Source organism: Callionymus lyra, chromosome 11 (assembly GCF_982586985.1).
Source record: "Callionymus lyra chromosome 11, fCalLyr1.hap1.1, whole genome shotgun sequence".
Classification (NCBI taxonomy): domain Eukaryota; kingdom Metazoa; phylum Chordata; class Actinopteri; order Syngnathiformes; family Callionymidae; genus Callionymus; species Callionymus lyra.
This window is the reverse complement of record NC_141828.1, coordinates 10,272,631-10,291,286: the sequence shown is the minus strand read 5'-3', so window position 1 is coordinate 10,291,286 and position 18,656 is coordinate 10,272,631. Positions and strand designations below refer to the sequence as shown.

Here is an 18,656-nt window from a genome sequence, read left to right as displayed (position 1 = left end):
GTGAAGGTGCTGTGGAGAGCTGATAGACTTGATGCGAGGTGGAGGGAAATGAGCCAGACGGGGGGCCACCGGCGCCAAAAAAGGGGGGACTCTCGGCAGCCGAAGACAAGCGAGCGATGCTTTCTTCTCGGCGGGTGGGATGCGGGGACGTTGGATGTGGAAAAGGGGGGCGAGGGACGCGAGAGACGGTGATTAAGTGGAGGTAGCAGAGGTTGACTTTAAGTCGCGTAACCTTGTCATCTGCAATAGAGCCCCGGGGGGGTGGGGGGGGGGGGTGTCCCACCACCACCACGTGTCTTCACTCAGGCCTAAAATCACCCGCACCAGCGCATCCTTCTGGGAGTTAAAAATACATCCATCCTGGAACGTCCTTGTAATGAGGGGGTGTATCATTCCCGCCCTCCGCTGATACTCTAAAAGCATAACTCGGGGGGGTTAGAGGCAAGGTCAGCGGCGGCTTCAGACAGATGAGATGCAGCTCACCCCCGTGGTAATGGCACCGGAGAAGAGGAGATGGTCGTCTGTTCAATCTATCATCGGCGGCGCTAAATACTCCCTCTACTCTCTGAAGGCAGAGCGCCGGTATGCAGAGCCATTGTTTTAATCCGATTGGACTCGGCTTCATTGTTCAGACAATGCGGTTAGAGAGCTCCCTCCGGTCGAATAAGTGATTCAGGCCGAAAACAGCTTTCGCATTCACGCGGCGAGGGTTGATGTGACGGATGCCGCCGGAATGCTGATCCTCTCGCAACACTTGCGATGACCCGCTCGAACGTGGTCGCGACTCGACGTCCTCCCGACTGTGCAGGTCAACAGCTTTATACGCTGTACTTTTAAATGAGTCCAACGGTTCCGAGCGAGTCCCTGTTGCGTTGAATTTTCAGGACAGGAAGTCGTTTTTGCACCATTAATTAGATGAATCTTGGGGAACTGGCGATGTTATAATAATGTGATGTTGGTGACTCTTGCATATGTAGCACCAACAGCATGTTTTTCAAGGTTTACTTTCACATTAAAGAATCAAAATTCCTTTAAAAAAATTGTGGCTCAGACAAAGTGTATTGAATAGTTGAAACAAGAAAATAACAATTTGAAGAATTTGATGAATTTTCGTTTAAAGGGGAAGCTAATGTGAGAACCCTCTTGACTCACATTCGTGTTTCAAATGTTGAAGTCTTTCTCTCCAAGATGAAGTAAGTCTCTCATCATGACCATGTTTTGAACTCTGAGCCCTTCTCCTCCTCTTGGTCTTCCTTCACTGCTGTATCTTTGGGTGATATTTTGGCACTAGTGAACAAGATGAAACCCTCCTCTTGCTCAGATGACGTCCTTCCTTCTAGAAAACCCCTATACAAATAAAAATTACTTACCTACTTACTTACTTATTACTTCATAAAGTTCTTCCCCGTCTGTTAATCTCGGCGAATGAGAGGTTACGAGAGTGGAGTCCTTTATGACGTAATGATGACTTGACTCCTCCCCCAGCCAGCTGTAATCGCGCCCCCCTTTGTTTATAGAACGAGTCCTTTAGAGGTAGGGGCTTTTAGGATTGATGATGCACGGTGACAAACCTTGATGTTTGACCAATCACAGCAGATTTGGTGGTGTTATGGTAGATTTAATCTCCTGAAAAACAAAGTGTTTTCAGTGGGCGGGGCTTAAGATCATTTTCTAATGTCAATAATTCAATGAAAAGAGAGTTTTTTACAAACACTGATGATACAATAGAGTCCAACATCTATTTAAGACACACTTAAATCAACACATTAGTTGAACTTTAACAGATGCTAAATTTAGCAAAAAAAAAATCCAGGTTAGCTTCATGTTCTCCCTGTCGCTAAAAAAAGAGAAAGAAAACAAGACTTGTTTCTAGTAAATAACAATGATTCTTTTTGTGTATTTGCCTGGAAAAACACACAAAAAGTATTTTATATTAGAAAAAAACATTTTCCTTTTTTCAAAACATCTCCTTTTAAACAACTAGTAACAGTAACTGCCATCTAATCTAGTGATGTGCTGATAAAGCTTCATGAAACAGTGTCATGTTGTTCAGAGGTCAGTAGGTGGCGCCATCAGTTTAAAAATGATGTGGTGTTTCATTAGAACAGTTGTTCAAAACAAAGGAAAATAGTGCAGAGACCGCCATCTAGTGGACTCTGAAAATAATGACACTGCTTCATGAAGCTTCATCAGACCATCACTAATATAATCCCACCATAAAAAAAATCTGTCAAAATATCTTCTCAATGAATATTAAATAAATTGTAAAATCTAAGTTTTTATCAAATCAAGGAAATTCTATAAAATATCAGCATTTTTGGTTTATTTCTAGTTGTTTTTTTGAACTTATCATCCAGTAACATCAGTTTTGTTCTTCACGGGTTTGGCCGCCATCGTTGCTCTTATCTCTGATACATCCAGAGATGTCTTCTTCCTCCTGCAATGTCGGATCAGAACGTCATCTCAGAACCACATCAGCCTCGACCCGCGACGGACCCACCATGGCTCCATCACGGTTCATCTCCGGGCGGCTCGTCCCCATCACTCGTCCTCACCAGACTTCCCCCCCCGTGAGCTCCGAGGATGCGTTCGCTGGGATAAGATTATCTCGGCGCTGTCCTCGTCTGTAATTCTGCCTGTAAACAGCTCCAGTCGCAGCAGCTCGCTGACATTACCTGCTGCGTGGGAGATGATTACAGAGCGCTATTGGGCTAAACAGCCCAGAGCCACACTTAGACGGGAACCTCATGACATCGTGTTTCCATGGTGGTTGTGTTCGGGGAGGAAGACGGAGATGACGGAGACGGAGACGGTTCTGAACGGCAACAAAACATGACAGAAATACAAGATATAAACACGTATATTTGCAGAATTATGCTTAATATGAGTGAAATTATCTGTCCATGCAGAACATACATTTATCCCTTGTGTTGTCTCTGTGTCACAGTGACCTGAAGGCCCGATTACAAATATGTTAGTGGTATCCCTTGTGTCGTATCCGAGTCACGGTGACCCGAAGGCCTGTAAACAAATGTGTTTGTGGTATCCCTTGTGTTGTCTCTGGGTCAAGGTGACCCGAAGGCCCGAAAACAAATGTGTTCGAGGTATCACTTGTGTTGCCTATGGGTCACGGTGACCCAAAGGCCTGAAAGCAAAAGTGTTTGTGGTATCCCTTGTGTCGTCTCTGGGTCACAGTGACCTGAAGGCCCGATTACAAATATGTTAGTGGTATCCCTTGTGTCGTATCCGAGTCACGGTGACCCGAAGGCCTGAAAACAAATGTGTTTGTGGTATTCCTTGTGTTGTCTCTCGGTTAAGATGACCCGAAGGCCCGAAAACAAATGTGTTAGTGGTATCCCTTGTGTCATCTCTGGGTCAAGGTGACACGAAGGCCCAATAACAAATGTGTTCGAGGTATCACTTGTCTTATCTATGGGTCAAGGTGACCCGAAGGCCCAATAACAAATGTTTTCGAGGTATCACTTGTCTTATCTCTGGGTCAAGGTGACCCGAAAGCCCGAAAACAAATGTGTTCGAGGTATCACTTGTGTTACCTATGGGTCACGGTGACCCAAAGGCCTGAAAGCAAAAGTGTTTGTGGTATCCCTTGTGTCGTCTCTGGGTCACAGTGACCTGAAGGCCCGATTACTAATATGTTAGTGGTATCCCTTGTGTCGTATCCGAGTCACGGTGACCCGAAGGCCTGAAAACAAATGTGTTTGTCGTATTCCTTGTGTTGTCTCTCGGTCAAGATGACCCGAAGGCCTGAAAACAAATGTGTTAGTGGTATCCCTTGTGTCGTCTCTGGGTCAAGGTGACACGAAGGCCCAATAACAAATGTGTTCGAGGTATCACTTGTCTTATCTATGGGTCAAGGTGACCCGAAGGCCCAATAACAAATGTTTTCGAGGTATCACTTGTCTTATCTATGGGTCAAGGTGACCCGAAGGCCCAATAACAAATGTTTTCGAGGTATCACTTGTCTTATCTATGGGTCAAGGTGACCCGAAGGCCTGAAAACAAATGTGTTCGTGGTATCCCTTGTGTTGTCTCTGGGTGAAGGTGACCCTAAGGCCCCAAAACAAACAAGGTGATCCAAAAACAAATATGTATGTGGCATCCCTTGTCCCTTAGTTAGGCCTCCGGGTCACCTTGACCCTCAGAAAACACAATGGTTAAAACCAATAGCTTCTTTCATACATTTTTCATATATTATATTAGATACATATAATTGATGGAATAGATATAAACCAGACACAAGGTGGCAGCAGAGTTACCTAAGTTGCTCACAGTATACACACCCTTTTTGAGCTTGTTCAATGCAGCCCAGCACCGAAGAGTGATGAAAGTTTTTTAATCTTTTTGGATCCAGATGATTATTCATAGTGAGCTGATGAAGCTTCGTGAAGCAGTGTCATGTTGTTTAGAGGTCAGTAGGTGGCGCCATTAGTTTAAAAATGATGTGACGTTTCATTAGAACAGTTGTTCAAAACAAAGTAAAATAGTGCAGAGACGCCATCTAGTGGACTCTGAAATCAATGACACTGCTTCATGAAGCTTCATCAGACCATCACTAGTTTTTCAGAATAACACTAGATATAATGAATTGTTTCTTTTTCTTAAACAATCAACATGGATGCCGATGGCCTTGTTATTTTAGGGAGGATAAAATGTCAAATAACTATTGAGGGCCAAAACAATATTCACCAAAAGGACACACAAATTAATCCTTGTGTTGCTTCTGGGTCAAGGTGAATACCACCTACACATTTGTTTTTTGGTCTTCGGGTCACATTGAACCTGAGATAACACAAGGGTCTAGCAAGAATAACTTTTAGTTAATACACTATTAAGCACGAATTTCAATAAATGTATATATTACATCATTGAATCAGAAAAAACACTTATTTTTTTCCAAAGAATTGACTCTACATGACACAGAATATAATGTGTTTTACTTTGTTTTTTTATTTTTCATAAATTCGATTTTATAAGTAATTTCTGCAACACCACAAAATTACAATACTGTTTTGATTTTGGTGATGACTGGCAATGAACATTATAAATGAAAAGATTACAGAAAGAAAACACAAAATATATTAAAAAAACAACAAAAAAACAAACAAAATCAAGAGCGAAAGGTTGATTTGAAAACTTTCTTATCACCAACTCAAAAATAAAACGACAGCCACACACTGCAGTGATGAAAACATATTGAAAAGCAACAACAACATTTTATTTTCTGATAGTGTTTGATAATCTTTCCACCGGCAAACACGTGGGATGTGTGTGGATTTAGAATCTCTGCTGACACTTTATCATGTTGTGTTGAACCAGAACGCTGCGAAGCTGTGAAGTTAAAAAAAAAAAAAAGTAATATTTGTTTTCGTGCGGCAGGAACGGTGAGAACTAAAGCAGCGAATGATCGTAATGAAAAATCAGAGTAGAGTTTCTGGCTATGTGGTCGTTTTGATGGAAGTGTGTAATCCTGCCGCTCTCTGGAGTCGCATTAGACTGGAGGGTTTGTGTTTTTCCCGAACACAATCCTTTGATGCGGCGAATCGACTGAGCCGCTTCTGTATTCTGGACCTTCAGTAAAACATTTGATTCCAGCAGCTGCGGGCGAAGTTAAAGTGCGTGTTTTCGTCGTGTCCAACTCAGATGTCACTTTGAGTGAAATCGAGAGGTTGAGCACAGGAGTTAAACACGGTCACCTTTACGAGTGACTCGTATGCAACTCTAGTGTTTACTTCAATGACAGCCTCGTTCAATTTTCAACGGGTCTGACTCGGTTCTTTAGATTCAAAGACTGAAACCCTTTTAATTTACACATTTGAGTTTGTTTAACTGTAAAATTAGATATTTTTTTAACTCTTAACTTTTAATTTTGTGTATTTAAGAGATTAAGTGATTCACTGAAATACCAAATGGTATAATGACAGTATTAATAACATATCAAAATATATTTTTAAATATTTAAATATATATTTTTGGCAATATTTTTTAAATGAATTACATTATCTTACTATCATAACTTTAAAGCAGTGTGTCATCTTCTATACAATTTGAATTAATAGTGAATTAAATCTAATATGATATATTGATGAATTGGATTCAATGATGGTTTTATTGATTGGGAAAACAATATTTATTTCAATATTTTTCACACATTTTATTTGTGATTGAAACATTTTGGGTATCAATCTAAGTTGATGATCAATAACATCTGAAGAAGAAACTTTAAAATGGTAATAATTGTTGCCATGAAATTAAATAAGAAAAACTAAAACCAAAACTAACATAAGAAACAGGAAGAAAAAACTAAATAAAAAGGAAATAAATATTTTAATTCTGAAAAAAGTGCTACAAAATGTATAAATATTAAATAATAATAATATAAGATGATGTTTTGGAATAAGTATTAAATTATACATTTGGATACAAAATAATACAAATAATAATAACATTATTTAGTAATAAAGCTTTAAATACAGGCTAATACAAACATGTATAGTAAAACAATTAAAAACAATGAAGACTAAAATTAAAAAGGTACGAACATGTTTAACTTTAATTCTCAAAGGAAAAGAACAATTTTGTTCCCAACATTTAGAAAACAAGTGTTTTGGGTCGTAAAGTAATGTCTTAAAATCCAAACATGGTGACATATACGTGACATAATACACATTGTCATTCTGACAGAATCCGTGAGAGAAACGTTGGATTAAATCCATGTCTGGAAAAACTCGACTCAAACGACCTCAGGAGAAACTCCTGACTGGGATGGAATTGAACTCCAGCACCTTTGGACGCTCAACCCATTACCGCGGGGCCAACGGTCATCTTTAATTGTGGCGGCGGCCATCGCTGGGCATCTTTCTCGCCCGCTTGAACCCGGGAGATAATTAGTGAGTCGGTACCAGACGGGTCATTCCTCACGGCCGGGAACCGTCTCGTCGCCTCCTGACGGCGTCGTCCGGGTCAGTCACGAACACTCCAACTTTTTTTCTTTTCATTTCCTGCTGACAAAACGGTTTCGTGCTTAACCCTCGAACCGTGAGCGGCTCTCGTTCTGCATCCTCTTCCCCACTTATTGCTCTTTAAGGAGAGGGCAGCGGATTTGCGGCCACCGAGGGGAGCGCGGCATCCCAACAATTACACAGTGCACTTGAATTAAATAGACAATTTGTAATCGTAATCGCCTTAAAACTCCCGCTTCAGGGAGAAGCACAATCAGCCGGAGTCGGGGCCCGGAGGAAATCAATTTCTCGCTCTTCCCCCCCCCTTTACCGGATCTCCCAGTGTTTCCACGCCTCCCTTAAAACTTCTCTTCTACACTTATGGCTTTGTTTCATCATCGCCGGAGCCTCTTTTCCGTTCACACTTCACGACCCTGACAACTTACTCGGCAGAGAGTTTTCCATTATCTAAAGAGAGAGGGCCATTACTGGAGCTTCATGCATCCAGCATGGCTGACTGGAGGCACATCTCCATCCTGCCTCCGTCACACACCCTCTCTCTCTCTCTCTCTCTCTCTCTCTCTCTCTCTCTCTCTCTTTTTTTTTTTTTTTTGTTCTGATGACAAGACTGAGCAGATGTTCCAGCAGGAGAACTTTGTCCTTTATCCAGACCAGGTTCAGCACCGACGTGTGTGTCTGTGCAGGCCTCATTACACACATCATGTTTACTCTGCGTCTGGATTCATCAACAGAAACCTCTTCCATGTTTAATATGATACGACCAGTGACGTGCGCTGAGGTTCATGGTCGGTGAGGCACTGACTCCTTTAGTGTCAGATTTACAAGTTTATACACTCAAAAGGGAAGCTTCTTCAATTGGCTACTGGTTATTTCACATCTCATTATTATTTACACACATATGAAGTTTAAAAAATATATGATTTATTTAATCATTTCTTGGGGAATTTATCGTAAAGTTTAGCGAGAACTATCCAGATCTAAGTGTGAAGAATCACCGAGTGACGTCGTTGTAATGACAAGTGGTGCTGTAATGACAGATAGACCCGCCTTTTGTTGCTTCTGATTGGTTAATATTGCGTCAGGCCTTATATGATTGGCTAGATTTACGCAAAACCGGAACAATGTTTATTATGGTGAAAAGATAAATATTGAGTGTTAAATTGGTCAATATAAGCGGGAGAATAACAAATCATATTTTATTTAAGTACAAAATGAAGTTTTTAAATACTCTACTACTAATTGTATTTTTCTCAGTCATATCTCTTGATATTAATTTTATCCATAGATAAAGTCTATACGCCTTTCCTTCGCCACAATAACCTCAGTTACTTTGTCCACCTTATTTACTTTGGTTTTAAAAGTCTCTCCACCTCAATGGAGAGTTTGTAGAGGCTCATTAGCATGTGCCTCAAACTTTGCCCTGTCACTGCAGTTGTATTTTTCGATCAGCGAAACTAAATAAAACCCTTACAAACATTTAAACGCTTTATCCAGACTGTGGAAAACAAAGGCAAAAATAAACTGTGAGCATTATATTGTTGACATTCAAAGATAAGGAAACCATTGCACGTCAATTGCATTTGTCAACACAGTTTGTGATGGATTGTGCATTAAGAGGTGAGGCTCTGCCTCACCTGCCTCCCCTGACCGCACGTACCTGGATATGACACGGTATAAATACAGTGACCAGTATTTAAGTACCATCACGCACGGCGTCTCACACACAATGTAGCCACAAAATCAAGTAATGAAATGTAAAACAAAGATTGTATATTGTTTAAATATTTAAATGACACTTTATCTGGTCAGAACAAACACAATTTGTGTTGCCATTCTGTGTGGAGTTTTTATGCTTTGTGTGCTAGTGTTGGTTTCCTCTGGGTACTCCGGTTTTCTCCCACTGTCCAAAAAACATACAGAAGTTTGAGAAATTTTCTGTAGGTGTGAGTCTGTGTGTGGATAGTTGTGTATATCTGTGAACACCTGCAATAGGCCAGTACATACCAAAATAACTTCGATAAAAATTCAGTGTTGGGGAATGAATAAAAAGCAAAAAAAGTACTTTTTTAGGCAATTTTTCAGAAGTAAACATATTTAGAAAGGCAATACGATGATCATACCTCTGCCAAGGAGGCCATTAAAAAGTTTTAAAAAAAAGTCAAAACTTTTCATGTAATCAAACAAATAATAGCTACAATTTATTTTCTTATTCAAGATTTTTGTTCACCCACAACAAAATAAGTTAACTTTCCTAATCAATTCCTGGGAATCAAACCAGGACCACCATCTGTCGCAGAGACTTTAAAATTCTGCCAGGCTTATCTAGAAAACCGAAAACACTGTTGAGCGACCAATAACAAAACCTTTTTGGAAAAAAAAAGTCACATAATAGTCGATTCATCAAAGTGTTTTTTCCGTCCTTCAGTTTCTTTGGCTCACTTCTCTCTCCACATTATTGCGGCACAGGACCGACCATGAAAGGGCAGAGGTTATGGCTGACTTATATTTGAGAGTTTTATCTCAACAGACTGAAATGGAGTGATGAACAATCCAACATCCAAAGTGTCGTCAAGGTCAGGCAGTACGAGACTGCTAAGTGAAGCCATTAGTTGAGCAAACAAATTTAGAAAAAAAAGAGGAAACGTTGACTTATGAAAGGCTTTTGTTTACACCTGAGTAATGTTGTTTTTTTTCTTTCTTTCAATCCACTTACACCATCCACTCACGATAAAACAAACTTCTTTATAAAAACCTTTTATAGCAACAATGAATAGCGTCGTGAAGAGTCTGGAAAAATAAAATCACAATTCTGGTGGATGTTTACTTTTGTAGTGACCGAAAAAACAAGATTTTTTATAGAAAAGACTTTTGGATGAACAGGTCTGGACAATAATAGATATAAAAGCTCAGTCATCCATGAGAGAACCAAAGTAAAAATTACACACCATTGATCGAAGGAGGTTGTTTCTGGTTCGTATAGTTGATCAGAACAAAACTAATTTGATTGGTCTTGAGTTTAACCTCAGTTTCAGGGGAACATAATCATTTAAGATGGTTATTGAATCCTAAACTTTGAAAATTTAACTCAGGTTTCACTTTCTTTTGCAGGGGATCCTACTTTTCTGCGACTACCACGACTCCACCCTGGACGCTTCACAGCTGCCCTGTCACAGGTTTGAGGCCATGGATCTCTTCGCCAAGTGTTTTGTGATCCTGCGATTGGACGGAAGCCTCGTGGAAGGTGGTCTCGACGGGTCCAAGGGGGACGACCGAGGGTGGAGGGCCGTGCGAGTGGACCTGGTGTGTCCGCCGATTGACCGGTACGCCTTCGCCCTCCTGGGCTGGACTGGCTCAAGGGTAAGTTTTATGTGGATGCGATAGCACAGAATCTGAATTTGGGAAAATGGAATGTCATTATCTGCAGGAAAGTGGCACCAGTTAGAAAATAGAATAGTAAAAGTAAATACAATAAATTACATAGCTGTCAATCCAAGCGTACAACAGTAAAGAAAACAAGAAAACATGGATCAAAATGGCACCCGCGAAAGTAAAAACTAAAAAACATCAATGCACAATAGAGAAAACACCAGAACAATCAAGGAAGAATAAAGTGAATAACTTTACCAGAAAAAATAAGAAAACAACCTGACACCACGGACTGGAACCAGAGAGCTTGAGTAGCAGCTTCAAGGGTGATTGGTTCATTATATCGCCAGAGAAGAAAAAGAGGGGAGGGGTGAGAAATGTGTATAAAACAAAACAGTAAATACACACTTTGTATCAATGGATTAACAACACAAACAAAAGATTAACATTAAATAAAAATGAAAGTTTTTTTAATTTGATTCTATTTACCCCTCATAATTATTTTATTAATAACTCTTAACAACTTAAATTTCCAACATCAAAATTTAATTTTAAAATGTTTAACATGTTTAAAAAATGTATTTAATAGATTATTTAGAGGTTTTATCTACAATGAAAAGCAACAGATATTTTTTTGAAAGTTTCTTAATTTTTTTCCAACAGCAGTTTGCCAGAGACCTGAGGAGGTTTGCACGGAAGGAAAGGAAGATGCTTCTGGACAACCACGGGCTCTACGACAAAACAAAGGTACGAATCAACTGACCTTGAATTAAAATACATCATCCCGGTCGACGTGATCGACTCTGTGTATTAGAATTATATAAAATATATTCAATCCTGTATTTTAATCCTGTTTACTTTAAAGATCAACTGAGGTGTTGATAGAATGTCTCTTAAATTGATGTTGAACCTCTATAGTAATCAGTATGTGTGTGTTTGTACAAAACTTTATTTAAATATTAATATCTACATTAGAAAATGAGCTCTGCCCACTGAAAGGATTCGTGTTTTATGGAGATTAAATCTTGTTTACAATAGCCACACCCAATCACTGATGTGAACATCAAGTTTTGTCATCAATCCTGGAAGTCTCCACTGCTAAGGGACTCGTTGTATAAACAAAGCAGGGTGTGATGACAGCTAGCTGGAGGAGGAGTAAAGCCACCTTAGGTCATAATGGACTCCGCTCTCCAACCTCGTAACCTTTTGTTTGCTCAGATTAACAGACGGGGGAGAACTTTATAAAGTAACCTCTTCAAAACATGGTCATAATGAGGGACTCTTTAATTAACGTAGAGACTCTACAAATCGTCTCCTCTCACCCGTTGTCATTGCGTTGCGGCACATAAAGCAAGTTCTCCTCACACGGTTTAAAACAGCTGATGTGTGATTCTTCAATTTACTTTACAGCCTCGCACTCTTGAGCTCGATCTCAGCTCCAGGTGTAAATGAGGATGCCGCCGGTGAGCTAATGACGATGATCATGGCTGTCAATCTGGCTTTAACGCAATCGTTCATAACAGCCTTGATCCAGATGTTCGATAATAGAGAAGAAAATAAAATAAAATAAATATCTTTGTTATCCAAAAAATATATATTTTTTAAATATACAGAGCTGTTTAAAGACTTCAACAAATACACAAAACAATCTGTTAAGTATAACTACCTTCAGTGTTTTGGCTGTGGTCCATAGTTTAATAGTTTAAGCCTTTATTGGGTAAGTTCTGGCAAAAATAACTGGTCAAAAAGATGCATTTTGGTTTGCCACAGTGATGAAGGTTGTAATAAGGATGGATGATTGGCTGAAAATCTGTCCTGTGGGAAACTCACTTTTTCTTGTCTGTTCTAAAAACTACAACTTGTGTTGTAAATCTGGAAAAATGGTAACAATTCACAAAAGAAGTGAGTTGTGACTTGTTGAAACTGCTGTTCTCTTTTTCATCCTTTGGTACCGTGTGTTGTGCTCGACTGCGACCAACTGTCCCATTGAGCTAACTGCTACTAGCAATATTTCAAGTGCTAAAAAAAGCCATTGATTTACAGAGGCATCAAGCAATGATCGATAGCAAAGTGAAGTTAATGAAGGGGTCATAATATTCTTTGGTTTAAACAGCACCAACTCTTCCTCATCACATCAATAAAAACCTGATGGTCTCTGAGGGCCCGTCACTTTTGTTTCCAAGCATTCCTGTGATTTATCGCCCACCGCGAAAGTGAACGACACCCCTGGAAGCATCTGAGCGTAAACTCTCGAAAAAGATTGACACGACTGCTCAGCTGGAGGATTCAATTATTCCGGGAGGGAAGGTTTTTCGTTACTGACAGGACGAGAACAATAATACCGGGGAGCCATCCGTCTTTGAGACAGCCATCTCGGTGTTTACCCAAAACCCTGCGACTGCACTTTGCATGCACTTTTGATGCCTCCCGAGTCGGCGGCGGCGGCGGCGGCGGGGGGGATCGGGGCAAAGGAGCGAGCGGTTGATTGACAGGAGGGATGCGCTTGTCAGTGCAACATCCTGTCAGGTCCTCTCGGGGGGGACGCGGGTCAGAGTGGCGGGGTCACTGGTTAGCGCCTCTCGGAGTCAGATTTGATACAGAGCCGAGCGGGTTTTCGGATGGTGTTTATTAAGATGCAGAGCGAGCTGTGCTGACAGCGCAGCCATCCGTGCGCCGGGGTGGACGGGAGGAAGAAAACGCACACTTGAACACACACTTTGACACACACACACACACACTCGTGCATCCGTCGGTTTGAGGCGCTCGAGCTGGAAAGGTGACATCACTTGACCCCTTGATAGGGTTGAGTTAATGTCAAACTCTTCACACTTTCGCTATCACTTCCCCCCCCCCCCCTCTCAAGGTCAACGGAACCGGCGAGGATTCCCGCTCCGTCGTGACCCCCCGGGTTTCATTCCCCCCCCGGCCCATATATATTGAATACTCGTATACTTGACTATTTGAATACTTGTATACTTGACTACTTTACTCGTAAACTTGAGTATTTGAATACTCGAACACTTGACTACTTGAATACTTGTATACTTGACTACTTTACTCGTAAACTTCAGTATTTGAATACTCGAACACTTGACTACTTGAATACTCGTATACTTGACTACTTTACTCGTAAACTTGACTACTTTACTCGTAAACTTGAATATTTGAATACTCAAACACTTGACTACTTGAATGCTCGTATACTTGACTACTTTACACGTAAACTTGAGTATTTGAATACTCAAACACTTGACTACTTGAATAATCGTATACTTGACTACTTTACTCGTAAACTTGAGTATTTGAATACCCGAACACTTGACTACTTGAATAATCGTATACTTGACTACTTTACTCGTAAACTTGAGTATTTGAATACTCGAACACTTGACTACTTGACTACCCGTATACTTGACTACAACTGGAAAGGTGACATCACTTGACCCCTTGATAGGGTTGAGTTAATGTCAAACTCCTCACACTTTCGGTATCACTTCCCCCCCCCCTCTCAAGGTCAACGGAACCGGCGAGGATTCCCGCTCCGTCGTGACCCCCCGGGTTTCATTTCCCCCCCAGCCCATATATATTGAATACCCGAACACTTGACTACTTGACTACTCGTATACTTGACTACTACTGGAAAGGTGACATCACTTGACCCCTTGATAGGGTTGAGTTAATGTCAAACTCCTCACACTTTCGGTATCACTCCCCCCCCCCTCAAGGTCAACGGAACCGGCGAGGATTCCCGCTCCGTCGTGACCCCCCGGGTTTCATTTCCCCCCGGCCCCATATCGCCGCCATAATCACCATAATGAAGATCAATTAAGTGTCCCGGCGCTGTCACGACGCCGTCGCGCTGCCCTCACTTTTCTATGGGCAGTAACCCGAGAGAACGCCTCGCCCTCCCTTCCCTCGGCTCGTATTTTTTCCCCCCCGCCGCCGTGGTCATTAATTGGGCTGACGTATGGCGCGGGACAAAGTGATAATGGCAGTTTTCATCGTTTTAGTGTCTCTTGTAATTGGCCGGCGGTTCTGTGCGACCGGTGTCGGGGCGATGAGGATCGATGTCGGATTAGAGGAGGGGATTTTTCTTTTTTTTTTTTTGGGAGTGAGGAGACGGTGACGGTCACTTAGAGAACTCTAATCTTGTGGGCGACAGCGAGTCTCTCACTCGGCGACTCATAATCTAATACTCAAAAAAGGATTAGAGAGCGACACTAAAACTAATGATCTCCTTCTAATTAGAGACGGGCCTGAGGGACATCCTTGAGTCATTACACCCGGCAACCGGCGTCTGGAGAGCTTAAATCTCAAGGCTAATCACCGATTTCTGATTCTGAAGGTTTAGCCTTACAGGAGAGAACGGAAAGTTGATTTATCCCTGAAAGTTTTTCAAAATCACCGTGGCAGGTTTTTGGTTCTTACAAGACCAAAAATACCATCATGGCTTTGTCTTCTTTCTTCTACAACACGTTTAAGATGTTACCTGTAACCTTAGTAAGTAAGTAAGTGTGTTTTACTCTTTAACTTGACTACTTGAATGCTCGTATACTTGACTACTTTACTCGTAAACTTGAGTATTTGAATACTGGAACACTTGACTACTTGAATACTCTTATACTTGACTATTTGAATACTTGTATACTTGACTACTTTACTCGTAAACTTGACTAGTTGAACACTCGTAAACTTGACTACTTGAATACTCGTATACTTGACTACTTTACTCGTAAACTTGACTACTTGAATACTCGTATACTTGACTACTTGAATACTTGAATACTTGTATACTTGACTACTACTTGAACTTACCTGTGTTGCCTGTAACAAGGAGGCGTCCTAAGAAATCTACATTTACATTTATGCAATTTTTTTCCAAAGTAACTTACGACAATTTTTACCACTTTGTGCCACTTTTGAAATAGAAATAGAAAAAGCTTTATTCATCCCCAGAGGGGAAACACACTTTCACAACAGCGCAGTTTAAAAAAATAAAGTGCAAGGAAAAATAAATAATAAAAGAGATAATACAAAATGCTCGGGATTAGTCTCTTTCATTTCCCGCCCATCTCTCAAATGGCATCTATACGATTAGGTAAATCTGCACGCGGTCTAAAGTTAGCGGAAAGTCAAATTGGTAGATAAAAAATGCATCAGATTGTGAAGTTTACCTTACAAATCTTTGTCTTGATGGGTTAACACTAGTGATGGTCTGACGAAGCTTCATTAAACAGTGTCATGTTGTTTAGAGGTCAGTAGGTGGCACCATCCGTTTAAAAATGATGTTTCATCGGAAAGGTTTTTCAAAACAGAGACCGCCATCTAGTGGACTCTGACAAAAATCACAATGCTCCACAAAGCTTTGTCAGAGCATCACTAGTATACAAGTTACAGTGTCTTCATCTTGAAAGAACACTAGATGGCACTCTCTGCTTCATAATATTTGATCTAAACATGGCATTATTTTTTAACTGAGAGTTTCATCTAGTGGCCTTTTCAAGATGAAGACACTGCATCATCAACCCGTCAATAGTTAAGACGTACTGTCTTGTCAAAGCAAGTACTTGATACTGAAACATGTCGCTAGAAACCTCACTACTCAACGAAAAACAAAGATGTTTGTGGGCGCATGCGTGTGTCATTGTGTGTGTCTCTGTAACTATGTGTTTGTATTCGTGTGTCCTTGTAATTTTGTGTATTTTGATGATGTGTGCAAATGTGTCACTATGTGTTGTGTTTAACATCATTTCTCAGAATTACAAAATATTTACTTAAAAGAACATTTGTTTTTACATTTTTTTTTTCTGTTTCTGTTTGTCTTTAAATATATATTTTCCTCATTATTATGAAAATATTATTATTATTTTTATTATAACCTGGTCAGATGAACTGTTGATTAAAAATAATTTTCTTTATTTCTAAATTAATCTGAATAACAAGATTTTTTTTCCGATTTAAGATTTTCCTCATCATTTCTTTTTCGCAATTATAATTATTTTGTGACAAATTAATAGATTTATTTTGGTCTGTAGAATCACGACCAGAGAAGATTCCCCTGAAACGACACCATGAAGTCAGAAGAGAAACATATATTCAAAGGAGCGTCTGGAATCTCATGGTCCATGTATAAGCTCGGTTTAATGTGCATCTCTTGTGAAGTGGCGCCAGTGAGAAGCTGAATCAGCCACATCTGGCTCTTTTCAACATTCCCATCCCATAATTAGTTCGGAGGTTCTTCGCTGTTTAATCACGAGTACCACGGGCTCCGTGCTCAACAAACCAAAGTTAATACAGTCTTTTATTCATGCTCCGTCCTCCACCAGTGTGTTGCATACAAATGTCTGCCTCATCACCTCCATTCAGGGACCAGAGCTTGTTTGTAATTAAGTCGACTCGCAGGAGGCGGCGTCTGATGATGTCATCCAACGGCAACGGAAAGGCTTCCATACAAAATTGACTTTTGGTGATTGAATGTGAACATTGTGGATTATTTTGTTGAGTCCGAGACACACACTGTTGACAAGTTGGACGTATTCTGTTAGTGTGTGTGCTTGTGTCTGTTTGTTTTTAATCTGTGTGTGTGTGCATGTGTTTTTAACTTTGGGTCTGTGTTTGTGTGTTTTGGTGTTTGTTTTAATATGTATTTGTGTGTTAGTTTTAATATTTATATGTGTGTTTCAGTGTGTGTCTGTTTGAATCTGTGTGTGCTCGTGTGTGTTTTAAACATTGTGTGTTAGTGTATAGGTGTTTGTTTTAATCTCTGTTTGTGTGTTAGTTTTAACATGTGTATGTGCGTTTGTGTGTTTGTTTTAATCTGTGTCTGTGTTTGTGTGTTAGTTTTAATGTGTGTATGTGCGTTTGTGTGTTTGTTTTAATCTGTGTCTGTGTTTGTGTGTTAGTTTTAATGTGTGTATGTGCGTTTGTGTGATGTTTTGTTTTAATCCATGTCTGTGTTTGTGTGTTAGTTTTAATATTTATATGTGTGTTTTTGAGTGTGTCTGTTTGTTTGAATCTGTGTTTGTGTGTTGTCAACTTTGGGTGTGTGTGGGTGTATGGGTGTTTGTTTAAATCTGCGTCTGTGTTTGTGTGTTAGTTTTAATGTGTGCATGTGCGTTTGTGTGCTTTGGTGTGTGTGTTTTTGTTTTAATCTGGGTCTGTGTCTGTGTATTAGTTTTAATGTGTGTCGGTGCGTGCGTTTGTTTTGTTGTTTGTTTTGTTAGTTTTAATATTTATACCTGTGTTTCAGTGTGTGTCTGTTTGTTTGAATCTGTGTGTGCTTGTGTTTGAACTTTGAGAGTGTGTGTGTACATGTATGGGTGTTTGTTTTATTCTGCGTTTGTGTATTAGTTTTAATATGTGTTTGTGTACATTAGTGTGTGTGTTTTTGTTTTAATCTGCGTCTGTGTTTGTGTATTAGTTGTAATGTGTGTTTGTGTGCACTGGTGTGTTTGTTTTAATCTGCATCTGTGTGTGTCTGTGTTAGTTTTGACGTGTGTGTGAGTGTTTGTTTTAATCGCTGTGTGCGTGTGTGTGGGAGGATTTGAATGTGTGTGTGTGTCAGTTTTAACATGTGTACGTGTGTTTTAATCTGTGTGTGTGTGAGTGTGCGTGCTTTGAATGTGTGTTGGTGAACGTGTTTGTTTAAATCTATGTGTGTGTTTGAATGAGTGTCTATGTGTTTGTTTGAATGTGTGTGTTTACATTTGTATGTAAATCAGTCCTTGTTCTTGTTCCAGTGCGTGTTTGCACATATTTGTCTGTCATGTGGATGATTCTTTGAATCTGTTTACGTTTGTTTCTTTGTGTGTTTGCATGCAAAACTGTACCTTGTGTGTGTTCCTGTGAGTGGGGCTTTGAGCATGTGTGTGTCTGTGTGAGCATGTGTGTGCAGCTTTTAATTTGCAAGCATCCCTGTCTCTATAAGTGTGTGTGTGTCTCTGTGTGAGTTCAACATGCATTTGTCTTCAGATCTGTGTGTGTGTTTCACTGGGAGTTTGTGTACCTCATTGATTGTGATCTGTGTGCGACTGCCTGTGTGAGTCTATGAGTCAGTGTTTGCTCCTACCTTTGTGTGTTCAACACATACCACTTTGATATCTTCTCACGTAATTACACTCATTTTCTCACAATTATTTCCCACATCTTCCCTCATTTAAACCACATTTTCCTGACAGTAATCATCCCCTTTTGTACGTTCCCTTAACAACTTGATCATTTGAGGATTACGTCTCTCACAAAAGTACGATTATTGCTTATATTCACACACACTGAGACGTTATGTCTTCATAATATCCTGATCTTTGGCCA

The 18,656-nt window shown here is 40.2% G+C and overlaps 1 protein-coding gene across 1 annotated transcript in view; it reads left to right on the top strand.

Annotated features, from left to right (window-relative positions):
* dntt (deoxynucleotidyltransferase, terminal) overlaps positions 1-18,656 on the top strand; it is a 100,771-nt gene that overhangs the window by 53,725 nt on the left and 28,390 nt on the right. Inside the window, exons 9-10 of the mRNA XM_087802308.1 lie at positions 10,089-10,337; positions 11,010-11,093. Coding sequence (XP_087658434.1) covers positions 10,089-10,337; positions 11,010-11,093 — 333 coding nt within the window. The remainder of the gene's footprint in view (positions 1-10,088; positions 10,338-11,009; positions 11,094-18,656) is intronic.